The following is a 13,870-nucleotide window of genomic DNA, read 5'->3' as shown; positions in this document are numbered from 1 at the left end:
TATAGATAACAAAAACATAGCCGTGTCCAAAGTACCTGTAAAATGAATTTAGCCATGGTGGGCAATCCTCTTTCTCCTGCCTTCGTAATAAGTTAAGGAACTCCATATAATTTAAAGTGGACATTAGATTCAGTCCAAGGAGGTTGAGTAGACGTTCATATTCCTTCTGAGTGATGATGAACATGAAGCTATCCAACAGGCGGCGGAAGTCATGCATTGTGATAAGGCCATCCCGGTTGCTGTCTATTTTGTAAAAGGCACTGTATGTGTCCTGAAGAATAGAAAATGGGATGAGTACAAAGTTACAACAAGCATAGGGCTCGGCTTAGGTTAGCTGGTGCCCTGTGCAGTGCCTTCTATTAAAATATCCCTTTATGGCATGCCATACAGTGCCCAGATAACCGGTAACATTACTGTAAGGTGACAAAATAACACTGTGCAGTAAAAACATCCTGAACAGCCACTTTTCCATAGGCTAGGGCACCCATGCCATCCTTTGCTCGTTCATTGGGTAATTGGCGACAGTATTACACTGCCAGATCATTGCTAATGAGCGTTAATGCTTGTTACCGATGATCTGGCCGCTAATTGCGCAGTGTGATACTGGCTTAACACTTTTTCATTGGCTTACTTTGTGACAGAATTTGGCCTAATTTTAGTGCAAACTGCTGTATCTTAGGCCATGGCCCAATTTCCCTCCATGCCATTTTGCACCAGAAATGTGCAAAATTTTGACACCTCACACTCTACATTCTAGGCATAATCACATTAGTAAATTTGGGCCATTGTGTCTTAAAGGGGTTATACCATGAGAAGCATTTAACTCCTATGATCAGTGGGTCTCCCAGCAATCATACATTTATCCCCTATGATCAGTGGGACTCCCACCAGAATTGGGGCCCTGAGCCCCTGTTTCATACAGGTGACCAGTGCACATTCATACTCCTCTATAACAGGGGCTAGTGATCTAGAGATCAGTGAGGGTCCCAGCAATCATACATTTATCCCCTATGATCAGTGGGACTCCCACCAGAATGGGGGCCCTAAACCCCTGTTTCATACAGGTGACCAGTGCACATTCATACTCCTCTATAACAGGGGCTAGTGATCTAGAGATCAGTGAGGGTCCCAGCAATCATACATTTATCACCTATGATCAGTGGGACTCCCACCAAAATGAGGGCCCTGAGCCCGTTCCATACGGAGGCAAGTGATCTAATGATCAGTGAGGGTCCCAGTGATTATACATTTATCACCTATTATGTGGATAAGTGATAAATGTGTTCTCATAGGACAACCAGTTTAATTCTACATCCCTTGGGACAACCCTCCACGGAGATGCTGCTCCATAAAACCCCTATGGGAGATACAGATACAGATGCTGCATAATCAGATTAGTCAACACAAAAGCCCTGTTGATGATGCATGAAAGCTGTGGATTTATATGGACTCTATATGGGAGATTTAACTAAATTTGTGTAAAGGAAACCTGGCTTAGTTGCCCATAGCAACCAATCAGATTCCACCTTTCATTTTCCAAAGGAGCCCTGAAATGACAGGTGGAATCTGATTGGTTGCTATGGGCTACTTAACCAGTTCTACTTTACACCAGTTTTGATAAATCTCCTTCTATAGGTCCAGGACCACACTAGTTTCCTATATTAGACATTCGCACTTACCCCATATCCTTCTCTTAATTTATCCAACAACTGGCTGAGACACTCTTCTGCCGTCATGTAGCGACACTTGGTCTTATTCACTCGATGATTAGGACTATTGTGTAACTTCTCCGCAGGTCCATCTCCTGATGGGACTGGAAATGAAATACAGTACATTCAGTTAAAGGGGTATTATGTGACGTTACCCCCTACCCACACAGCGCTGTATGAATGGAGCGGCTGTAAGCATGCATGACTGGCGCTCCACGGGGTACAGAGTCCAATCTAGTAGCTATCCCCTGCCCCGTGGATAGGGGATAACTTGAAATAACCAGAATACCTCTTTCAATTCTCACAAATATAAAAAATGGATAAAATGGACTAAGACTCTTTGGTATCTTTGTTCACCATTTTAATAGGATTTTACATGGTAGCATCTAATGGTTATTACCTCCATAACATATATGTTCCCACACCATGGGATTAAAGGAGCTGAAAATCAAAGGAATTTAAATGTAAAGGGATATTCCCATCAGGGACATTTATGGCATATTGATATGTCCTAAATGTCTGATGCAGATCTGACCTCTAGGACCGGCTCCTATATCAAAAACGTGATTTCCGAAAATAGCCAAGCTGGCTCGGCTATTTTCGAAAGTCCAATAGAAGTGAAGGGAGGGGTGACACCACTTGTGAAGCTTGCTCTCCATTCAGTACTAGCCAAACGCTCTCACTTGCCTATTATAAGTGGTCCCATAACAGTGAATGGCGAGATGTTACCTGCACCTATCAGACATTTATGGCAAATCCTAACGATTAGCCATTTATGTCCCAGATGGAACAATTTGTTGTTACGCTGTTACTATTGCTTTTAAATTAATTTTCTGTATTACTATTCCAATTATTTTTCGCTTCCACTTGTCCTTGGTGCTCTTGCTAATCTGTGCTGCGGGGGATGGCTGCTGAAGAAGCTCAGTCTACTCCTCCCTCTGGCAGCGGACAGTATAGACCCTTCTTAGTCCCCCTGCACATACTGCCATGCTACTGTAGAGGCTCGGAGCCTTCCCTGACAAGCATGGCAGAAAGTAACTTCCTTTGCTGCTCTGTAGTTAACAGAGGATCACTATTCAGAGACCTGGCTGTGAGGATATTGACTAAGCATGTGTGTCCACCAGCACTGAGCTCAGTTGATGGACGCGCACACAGCTATTCACTTTGAACACCAGGTGGCATCATACCATGTAGGTAAATGTCACAATTTTTCATTGGATCAATTTTAATAACACAAAAGTGCCAAACATTGCTCATTTTTATGATCTTTTCACTGAAGCTGATATTGGTGGGACATGGGGTTGTGCCATGAAAAATAGTCTACGTTTTTAAAACCTACATCTGGATCGGAATACTTCTGTCATGGCATTTAATTAAACATTTATTATAGCCGCTGAGCTATTCAATGTCTGTAGACCACCACCTGCTGTCAGCTCTTTTCATTATTTCTTGTCCACCTCGCTGAGGTGGTCATACACGCACAGTTTACACCTTCCACTGGCACTAGCCATATCTTCTGTTAGAAGGAAAGAGCAGCAGAAAGGACACACCCCTGAGAAAGAACACGTCCCCTGAGCTGCCAGCTTGAAATAAATCCAGCAGAACAGTGGGAGCAATGAATGGGGAGATCTCTGGTTCCATGTGAGGTACAGGGCTGGTCCTAGCTTTATTAGAAATAGTTATGCACTATATGTCCAATGTCCTTTAGGGACTCGTTACTGTAACATTATGTGATGATTAGAGTTACCCTTTAATTATTACATTTCACATAGGCACCAAACTTTGACACCAATAACAGGGCTGCTATAAAGAAGGAATTGTACCTTCGAATAATGACACGAAATCCAGATAACTAAGGCCTTCCTTTGTAAATCCCAACTTTTCAGTTAAGGCATTAAATTGTTCCTCCTCTAGATGCAGCTCGTGATCCTGCAAAACCTGCGGAAAGAAGACGTACACATTCAGATACACGTGGCGACTGCGGATGTGTCAAATTGTCAGATAATAGATGGAGCAGCTCAGGAATTTACAGCACGGGGATGTACGAGTTAAAAGGTCTTAATGAATGGAACACGCTCTCTAAGGAGACAGAGGAGAAGGCAAAAAATATATAAAAAAATACCGCCACAGGGAACAACAAAATCCGTAACTTTATTTTTTTTCTTTCAAAAGTTTTCTATGGGTCTCGTGAGTAAAATATCTCCTTCTCCTGGGAAGAAGCGACTTATGTAACGAGGACTTGACAGATGAAATGTAATGAATTATTTCGGGAGACTTAACTGGTTGAATGACAGCAGCCATCCAAAATGAACATTTTCATCTCTTCGATACTTGACAGCAGGGGAATGTTTTTTTCCGTTTTCTTTACCCCAACAAATCTTTACACATTGCTAATTTAGTCATAAATAATTTAAATTGGAGCACACATATGTACAGGCTTATGCTCCGTGCAGGTAAATATGCAAATCTAGTACCTAACGCGCCTCCAAAAATAAACACGTTTCAATAAATCCTCCATTATTTCACGCTGTTAGGCTGGGTTGGCTTTAGCTAAAATATAGTTATTATAGCATCCATTTTTTATGCCATCAATTAGAGTTGACTTGAGATGAGAAATCTGCACTTAACATTTAAAGGAACCCATCAGTTTTTACAGAGAAATGTGAAAAATTTGCTTCAGAAGTGGTTTGTCAGCTATAACCAACGCCAACGCAGCTTCCAAGTGCCATGGGGCCCGGCAGACATCTTATAAACAGAATTGAGAGCTTTCAAACCCTTAAAGGGGTTGTCCGGGAATACATCATTTCTAACAGGTCCCAGCAGCCTGCCTCCCCTACTGAGAGGATCAGAATTACCTGTTCCCCGCTCGCCATCTTCCGGTCCGGAGTTTGTTTTCTTCCTCCCCAGCATGTTCACCTGACCCTCTTCAGCCAACCACTGGCTTCAGCAGTGATATGTCCACAAGAGACATATCACATCCTTGGGGACGTGTTACCACAAGAGACATATCACATCCTTGGGGACGTGTTACCACAAAAAACATATCACATCCTTGGGGACGTGTTACCACAAGAGACATAGCACATCCTTGGGGACGTGTTACCACAAGAGACATATCACATCCTTGGGGACGTGTTACCACAAGAGACATATCACATCCTTGGGGACGTGTTACCACAAGAGACATATCACATCCTTGGGGACGTGTTACCACAAGAGACATATCACATCCTTGGGGACGTGTTACCACAAGAGACATATCACATCCTTGGGGACGTGTTACCACAAGAGACATATCACATCCTTGGGGACGTGTTACCACAAGAGACATATCACATCCTTGGGGACGTGTTACCACAAGAGACATATCACATCCTTGGGGACGTGTTACCACAAGAGACATATCACATCCTTGGGGACGTGTTACCACAAGAGACATATCACATCCTTGGGGACGTGTTACCACAAGAGACATATCACATCCTTGGGGACGTGTTACCACAAGAGACATATCACATCCTTGGGGACGTGTTACCCAAGGGACATATCACATCCTTGGGGACGTGTTACCACAAGAGACATATCACATCCTTGGGGACGTGTTACCACAAGAGACATATCACATCCTTGGGGACGTGTTACCACAAGAGACATATCACATCCTTGGGGACGTGTTACCACAAGAGACATATCACATCCTTGGGGACGTGTTACTTATGTTGTCACTTATAAAATATTACAAAAAAGACCATAATAGCAATCATGCTGGTCGTCATCAAGGCCAGCCTTCCGGATGTGTGACCTATGCTATCACTTATGGCACTTTAACTTGATGAACCATAAAAGTGATCATACTGGTTGTCACCAGGGTCAGCCTTGGGGAAGTGTGACCTAAAGTATGTTATCACTTATGGCACATTACATGATAAACCATAACAGCAGTCATAATGGTTCTCACCACGGTTAGCCGTGTGATCTATGCTTTCACTTATGGCACTTTAAGCTGATAAACCATAATAGATGTCATACTGGTTGTCACCAGAGTCAGCCTTGGGGAAGTGTGACCTACAGTATGTTATCACTTATGGCACAATACATGATAAAATGTGATGGTGGTCATACTGGTCGTCACCAGGGTCAGTCTTAGGGATGTGTGACCTATGTTGTCACTTATGGCACATTATCTTGATAAACCATAACAGTGGTTATGCTGGTTTTCACCAGGGTCAGTCTTAGGGATGTGTGACCTATGCTGTCACTTATGGCACATTAACTTTATAAACCACAATAGCGGTCATACTGGTTGTCACCAGGGTCAGTTTTGAGGATGTGTGACTGATGCTGTCACTTATGATAAACCATAATAGTGGTCATACTGGTTGTCATGAGGGTCAGCCTTGGGGATGCATGTACCTACAGTATGCTAGCACATTACATAATAAACCGTAACGGCAGTCATAGCGGTTGTCACCAGGGCCAGACTTGGGGATGTGACCTATACTGTCACTTATGCCATATTACATGATAAATCGTAACAGTGGTCATAGTGGTTGTCACCAGGGTCAGCCTTGAGGATTGGTGACCTATACGGTCACTTCAGCCACATTACATGACAAACCACAACAGCGCTCATACTGGTTGTCACCAGGGCCAGCCTTGAGGATGTGTGACCAATGCTGTCACTAATACCATATTACATGATAAATCGTAACAGTGGTCATAGTGGTTGTCACCAGGGTCAGCCCTGAGGCCGTGTGACCAACCGTACACAGTCACTTAAGCCACATTACATGACAAACCACAACAGCGCTCATACTGGTTGTCACCAGGGCCAGCCTTGAGGATGTGTGACCAATGCTGTCACTTAAGCCACATTACTTGTCATTACTAAAGAGGGTGCCACTGGCAATGACACTTTGCACCCCTGAGCTTAAACCTATGGAAAGATACCAGCTTTAGGGTCCATTCACACAACCGTATTTTTGGCTCCGCATCCGTTCCGCAATTTTGCGGAACGGGTGCGGACCCATTCATTTCAATGGGGCAACAAAAGATGCGGATGGCACACAATGTGCTGTCCGCATCTGTAGATCGGTTCCGCGGCCCTGCAAAAAAGATAGAGCATATCCTATTCCGCAATCGCGGACAAGAATAGGCATTCCTATTATAGGATATGATGTGAATGTAGCGGACGTGTGAATGTAGCTTTATCCTGTTTACTAACTAGGCCGTGTTGTTTGGGCACGTTATCATGCAGTGTTGTTTTCAGGAATATTTTCTTATTATAAAAAAGATACAATTCTAAAACGGGATCTAGAACGTTTGCAGTAATTGGGAGAAAATCTTCCTTTTTTTCACGGCGTTAGAATGTAATGTGGCAGACCGATCATCTACTGTGCTTTTTTTTGCAGCAAGTGTTAATTGCAAAGTGTGTAAAGAGGATGATTTGTGGCTCGTGGGGCTACAAGAAGTGCTAACAGAATGAGAAATCTCTCATTAGCAACTTGACACTGTGCTCGTTGTGCTGAGAAGTCTCGCAGCACAACAGACTGAGCCTTTCTTCCATCAGTGCGAGCCCCGAGTCAACCTGCAATCATCATTATGTAACATCTCACCATTAAATGGATTTGACATAGGATAGGCCAATGAGAATTACACGGGGAGAGGGAGGAAGCCCCAATCAGTCCTTTTAGAAGTGTTTGTATACCCCCATTATATATTATACGGCCACAGACTTGACTGGCAATACAAAGCAGATTTTGCTGGAAGAGTATGTCAGTTTTAGCCCACACTTAAAGGGAACCTGTCACCTCCAAAAACCATGCCAAACGGCTAGCAGTACCTGTGTGTAGCCCGCAGCGTGTTTCTGATGATGCCTTTCTACCTGAAGGCAGATGCGGCTAAAGCTCAGAAAACCTTGTTTTATCCCCTGCCCGGCGCGCTTCTCCACACCTGCTTGATGTCAAGAGGGCAGCGGCCTGCTTACTTCAAGTCACGGTAACCACGCCCCCTTCCCTGCCCCGGCTGACAGTCACAGCGATTGGGCAGGGAAGGGGGCGCGGTTACCATGACTTGAAGTAAGCAGGCCGCTGCCCCTTTGACATCAAGCAGGTGTGGAGAAGCGCGCCGGGCAGGGGATAAAACAAGGTTTTCTGAGCTTTAGCCGCATCTGCCTTCAGGAAGAAAGGCATCATCAGAAACACACTGCTGGCTACTCTCAGGCAGTGATGGCCAGTTCGCAGTGTTCGCCAGCGAACACATGCGGGCTGCCATCTTTAGTAAGGTAGACGCACCCGTCCAGCGATGCACAGGTAAGCCCTACGATGCCTACGGGTGCGTCTAACCTTACTAAAGATGGTAGCCCGCATGTGCTCGCTGGCGAACACTGCGAACTGGCCATCACTGCTCTCAGGTACTGCTTTAGAGGCAAAAACGCCAGAACAAATTTTTGCTTCAATGTGTCCCCTTGGTGCGGTTTCTGATCTGTGCAGCTGGGGGCAGGCACGGGACAGAATTGGTCTTCTTCTCAGGTATTCCATGGCAGAAAGCTCTTTCTATTGGTGAACTCAGGATCACTGTGCAGAGACCTGGCTGTGAGGACATTGACTGAGAATGCAAGGGCACCAGCATTCTGCCCATTATTTAGAGTGCACGCGGCTATTTATCTGGACACTAGGTGGCACCATACTATACAAATAAGCAACATCACTGGATCGTTTTTCTAACAGCATATTTAACGGAGGCACAACCCCGCCACCATCATAAACACCCCCTTAACAGACTAAGCAGATAACCTCCGCATAGACAGTGGCAGCAGAGTGCGCCTAGGAAACAATTCCAGAAATGTACCCCATTAACATTGCTACAAGCAGAGTGCCCCCAATATACAATACAGCCAGCAGAATGCCTCCTCTTGTGCACTCTGGATTTACAATACACATGCACCATGCTCCCACTAGTGGTTGCTGCCAGCTGCCCTTTGGTATGCCCATAGTTTGGGTTATCTCCTCTATTTGGAAAGACATCAGGCAGGGAAATTACTTCTGGTTGTGCAACTTTTGGCCAACATTTACCTAATGACTTTGAATAATTGATCTATTAAGACACAAATACACCGGTATGATATGTGATTAGAACTATTAGTGGGTAAAATTACACCCACTAAACAGCCACCAAACAGGAAGCTTAAAGGGGTTGTCTACCTGTTCTTACTGATGATCTATCCCTTGGAAAGGTCATCAGCATCTGATCTGAGGGGGTCCTGGGTGTCGGACCCTGGTCAGCTGTTCAAGAAGACAACGGCACCACAGCCTTCTTGCTGCTTCACGCAGGCCAGTGACATCACAACTATGTCACGTGGCCTGGGCGCAAATCAGCGCCATTCACTTCAATGGGGAGCTTCATTTTTCCATCACATTATACACAGCTTGTTTTCATAGTTACGACCACCCTGCAATCCAGCAGCGGTGGTCGTGGTTGCACACTAAAGGAAAAAGTTCCAGCCTATGTGCGCTCCTACAGTCCCACCCACCAGAGAGGCCGGTGTCTTTTCTATAATGTGCAAGCAGGGTGGTCATAACCCCTGGGAACGAGCAGTGTATAATGTGATGAAAACATGAATGAAGCCAGTAAAGGAGGCAATATGGACAATCACAATACATTAGTAAGTGGCTTGTATTAACTACATGATAAATGCCATTTGCTGAAGTGCCACAACCCCTTTAATCTTATGCAGGAATAGCCCGGCACATACAGATGTAGTAGAGTTAACACACATGCTTTATGAGACGTGTTATCTAAACTAAATGCGTTAAGCAAACACCTTCAATTGCTTTTCAATGGCTTTTGTTTCAAGATAACACGATGCGTTAAGAAATTTGAGTTAAGAGTTTGAGTGTTAACCCTGCTACATCTGTATTCACCAGCTCTCACTGGAAGCTGTGATGGCAGACCTGTTGGTTAGCACTTTCCAGAAATGCATATAAATTAGGGGGAGTCATTGAATGTGATTTTCGGGTTCCAGGGCTATCAATGCACTAGTACAAGGCTAGTGCTTACCTTCCTAAAATCTTTTTTGGTGATTTTTCCATTTGGTTGCTTGTTGCAGGCAAGAAAACTTTCCTTGAGGGAAAACTCATGTTTGGTGACACAGTCCTTTAACTTGTCGATCACCTCATCCACAGTAATCTTCCTGATCAGATTGCTGGCTTGGTTTTCAATCTCTCTCATTCTTGAAATAAAGTCAAAAGTCGGTTAGTTTGGGTCATAAAGGCTGTTTTCACACTTAAAGGGAACCCGTCACCATGAAAGTGCAATGTACGCTACAGGCAGCATGTTATAGAGCAGGAGGGGCCGAGCAGATTGATATTTTATGGGAAAAGATTCAGTATAACTTGTATTTTATAAATATATACATTTCTGCTCATTCTGGGGCTTGAAGTCAAGGAGTCGGTCCTATCAGTGACTGACAGCCTTCTCTTTATGACTTGTATACACAGATAGCTGTCAATCACTGATAGGACTGCCTCCTGGACTACAAAGCCCAGAATGAGCAGGGATATAAATGAGTATATTACAAGTTTTACAGAATCTTTTCCCATAAAACTATCTATCAATCTGCTCAGCTCCTCCTGCTCTATAACATGCTGCCTGAACATCAGACACCAAGTTCTATGTGACAGGTGACCTTAAACATTGATGGAATTAAAGTGGTTTTCCATCCCAACATTGATGGCATATTACTAGGATATGACACAAAAGTCAGATATCTGCAGGTCCCACCTTAGAGACCCGCTCCTATCTTAAGAACTGGGCCCTTGACGTGAAGGAGAGCACCACGTCCACTCCATTCATTACTATGGGACTTCATAGTCGATAGACCGCACTCGGCTATTTTTCGGAGGTCCTATATCAGTGGATGAAGAAAGCCACACAACCACAACCATGTCTCCATTCACCATTAGGGTGAAAGCTCGTTGGAAGAACGAGTGAAACGTTTTCAAGAAATCTACAGTACGTCCAGGTGCCTTGATTTATTCTTTACAGATATATGCCATGACCTGGATAAATGAGAACCTTCACAGACATGCTGAAGAAAAGAGCTTAGCTTTAGTTAGGGGGAGCATTGAGTACTGCTTAACATGGTTTTCCCGTCCTTTTATATTGATATTAGTCTAGGGAGAGGCCATCGATATCTGATTGGTGGTCCCCGAACCTCTGTTGATCAGCCGCTCTGCAGTGGCTACAAGGTAGGACGTTTGCATCAGAACTACAGCTCCGTCCATGGTGTGTAGTAAATGGATCACTTTATTACAGGTAATACATCAGAATCTCACTTGGTATTAATTACCTGTCTGAATGATCAAACTGCCTTAACTCTTCTTGGAACTGGTTTCTTTCTAAAATGTCAGTACTTATGCCATTGATGTCCCCAGCGCAAGAGACAGACACTCCCAGGTCACGGAAAAACTGAATGAACGGGACGCAATCAGAGGAGCCATAATTGTATTGATCGAAAATCCTAAAAAGGATAAAATAATTTTTCTGTAATCTCCTGAAAATATCAGCAAAATACACAGATTTTCCTATTAAAACTTAAATATTTTAGTAAATATTCCCCATGTATTCCTCGTGAAGTAACAATTCTGGATGATCTTTTCTTAGTGCTGTTCTTCTGTTATTCGTAATAGGAAGCAGAATCTAACAGGCAGACTGTCGGTGTAATGCCAGAGACACACAGGCGAGATAAATGGGAGGAGCTTGCAGTGCAAGTCAGTGAGAGGTCCCGCTCTGGCCACTGCTCCTCTGACAGGATTGCACAGCATTTTACCGATTTATAATGCTGTGTTAGGCTACATGCCATCCGTTTTTTGTTTTTTTGGATTCAACAGGACTTTGTTTTCTGTCTTGCATAACGGGACCCAGACGGATCCGTTTTGATTCTCATAGACTTCTATTAGGACGGAGAGCAAACGAAATGCCTTTTAACCCCTTAAGGACACAGCCTTTTTACACCTTAGGACCAGGCCATTTTTTGCAAATCTGACCAGTGTCACTATAAGTGCTGATAACTTTAAAACGCTTTGACTTATCCAGGCCGTTCTGAGATTGTTTTTTCGTCACATATTGTACTTCATGACACTGGTAAAATGAAGTTAAAAAAAATATTTTTTTTGCACCAAAAAATACCTAATTTAACAAAAATGTGGAAAAATTTGCAAATTTCAAAGTTTCAGTTTCTCTACTTCTGTAATACATAGTAATACCCCTAAAAATTGTGATGCCTTTACATTCCCCATATGTCTACTTCATGTTTGAATTATTTTGGGAATGATATTTTATTTTTTGGGGATGTTACAAGGCTTAGAAGTTTAGAAGCAAATCTTGAAATTTTTCAGAAATTTACAAAAACCCAATTTTTAGGGACCACTACAGCTCTGAAGTCACTTTGCGAGGCTTACATAATAGAAACCACCCAAAAATGACCCCATTCTATAAACTACACCCCTCAAGGTATTCAAAACTGATTTTACAAACTTAGTTAACCCTTTAGGTGTTGCACAAGAGTTATTGGCAAATGGGGATGAAATTTGAGAATTTCATTTTTTTGGCTAATTTTCAATTTTAACCCATTTTTTCCACTAACAAAGCAAGGGTTAACAGCCAAACAAGACTGTATCTTTATTGCCCTGACTCTGCCGTTTACAGAAACACCCCATATGTGGCCGTAAACTACTGTACGGCCACACAGCGGGGCATAGAGTGAAAGGTGCGCCATATGGTTTTTGGAAGGCAGGTTTTGCTGGACTGTTTTTTTGACTCCATGTCCCATTTGAAGCCCCCTGATGCACCCCTAGAGTAGAAACTCCATAAAAGTGACCCCATCTAAGAAACTACACCCCTCAAGGTATTCAAAACTGATTTTACTAACTTCATTAACCCTTTAGGTGTTGCACAAGAGTTATTGGCAAATGGGGATTAAATTTGAGAATTTCATTTTTTTGCCTAATTTTCCATTTTAACCCATTTTTTCCACTAACAAAGCAAGGGTTAACAGCCAAACAAGACTGTATCTTTATTGCCCTGACTCTGCCGTTTACAGAAACACCCCATATGTGGCCGTAAACTACTGTACGGCCACACAGCGGGGCGTAGAGTGAAAGGTGCGCCGTATGGTTTTTGGAAGGCAGGTTTTGCTGGACAGTTTTTTTGACACCATGTCCCATTTGAAGCCCCCCTGATGCACCCCTAGAGTAGAAACTCCATAAAAGTGACCCCATCTAAGAAACTACACCCCTCAAGGTATTCAAAACTGATTTTACAAAGTTTGTTAACCCTTTAGGTGTTGCACAAGATTTAATGGAAAATAGAGATACAATTTCAAAATTTCACTTTTTTGGCAGATTTTCCATTTTAATATTTTTTTTCCAGTTACAAAGCAAGGGTTAACAGCCAAACAAAACTCATTATTTATGGCCCTGATTCTGTAGTTTACAGAAACACCCCATATGTGGTCGTAAACTGCTGTACGGGCACACGACAGGGCGCAGAAGGAAAGGAATGCCATACGGTTTTTGGAAGGCAGATTTTGCTGGACTGGTTTTATTGACACCATGTCCCATTTGAAGCCCCCCTGATGCACCCCTAGAGTAGAAACTCCAAAAAAGTGACCCCATTTTAGAAACTACGGGATAAGGTGGCAGTTTTGTTGGTACTAGTTTAGGGTACATATGATTTTTGGTTGCTCTATATTACACTTTTTGTGCGGCAAGGTAACAAGAAATAGCTTTTTTGGCACCATTTTTTTTTGTTATTTACAACATTCATCTGACAGGTTAGATCATGTGGTAATTTTATAGAGCAGGTTGTCACGGACGCGGCGATACCTAATATGTATACAATTTTTTTTATTTATGTAAGTTTTACACAATGAATGAATTTTTAAAACAAAAAAAAGTTTTAGTGTCTCCATAGTCTAAGAGCCATAGTTTTTTTTAGTTTTTGGGCGATTATCTCAAGTAGGGTCTCATTTTTTGCGGGATGAGATTACGGTTTTATTGGCACTATTTTGGGGTGCATATGACTTTTTGATCGCTTGCTGTTACACTTTTTGTGAAGTAAGATGACAAAAAATTGCTTTTTTTACACCGTTTCTTTTTTTT

General features: G+C 43.0%; 1 protein-coding gene across 2 annotated transcripts in view; it reads right to left on the bottom strand.

Moving 5' to 3' along the window:
- Positions 1-13,870, bottom strand: part of EFCAB6 (EF-hand calcium binding domain 6) — a 156,135-nt gene that overhangs the window by 38,564 nt on the left and 103,701 nt on the right. For both annotated transcript variants that reach the window (XM_044277843.1, XM_044277844.1), the window contains exons 15-19: positions 11,059-11,229; positions 9,768-9,939; positions 3,533-3,647; positions 1,680-1,813; positions 36-271 (exon numbers count right to left, since the gene is read on the bottom strand). In XM_044277843.1, the coding sequence (XP_044133778.1) occupies positions 36-271; positions 1,680-1,813; positions 3,533-3,647; positions 9,768-9,939; positions 11,059-11,229 (828 nt within the window). The remainder of the gene's footprint in view (positions 1-35; positions 272-1,679; positions 1,814-3,532; positions 3,648-9,767; positions 9,940-11,058; positions 11,230-13,870) is intronic.

Source organism: Bufo gargarizans, chromosome 2, assembly GCF_014858855.1.
Source record: "Bufo gargarizans isolate SCDJY-AF-19 chromosome 2, ASM1485885v1, whole genome shotgun sequence".
In the NCBI taxonomy this organism is placed as follows: Eukaryota; Metazoa; Chordata; class Amphibia; order Anura; family Bufonidae; genus Bufo; species Bufo gargarizans.
This window is presented reverse-complemented; position numbering and strand designations above follow the sequence as displayed.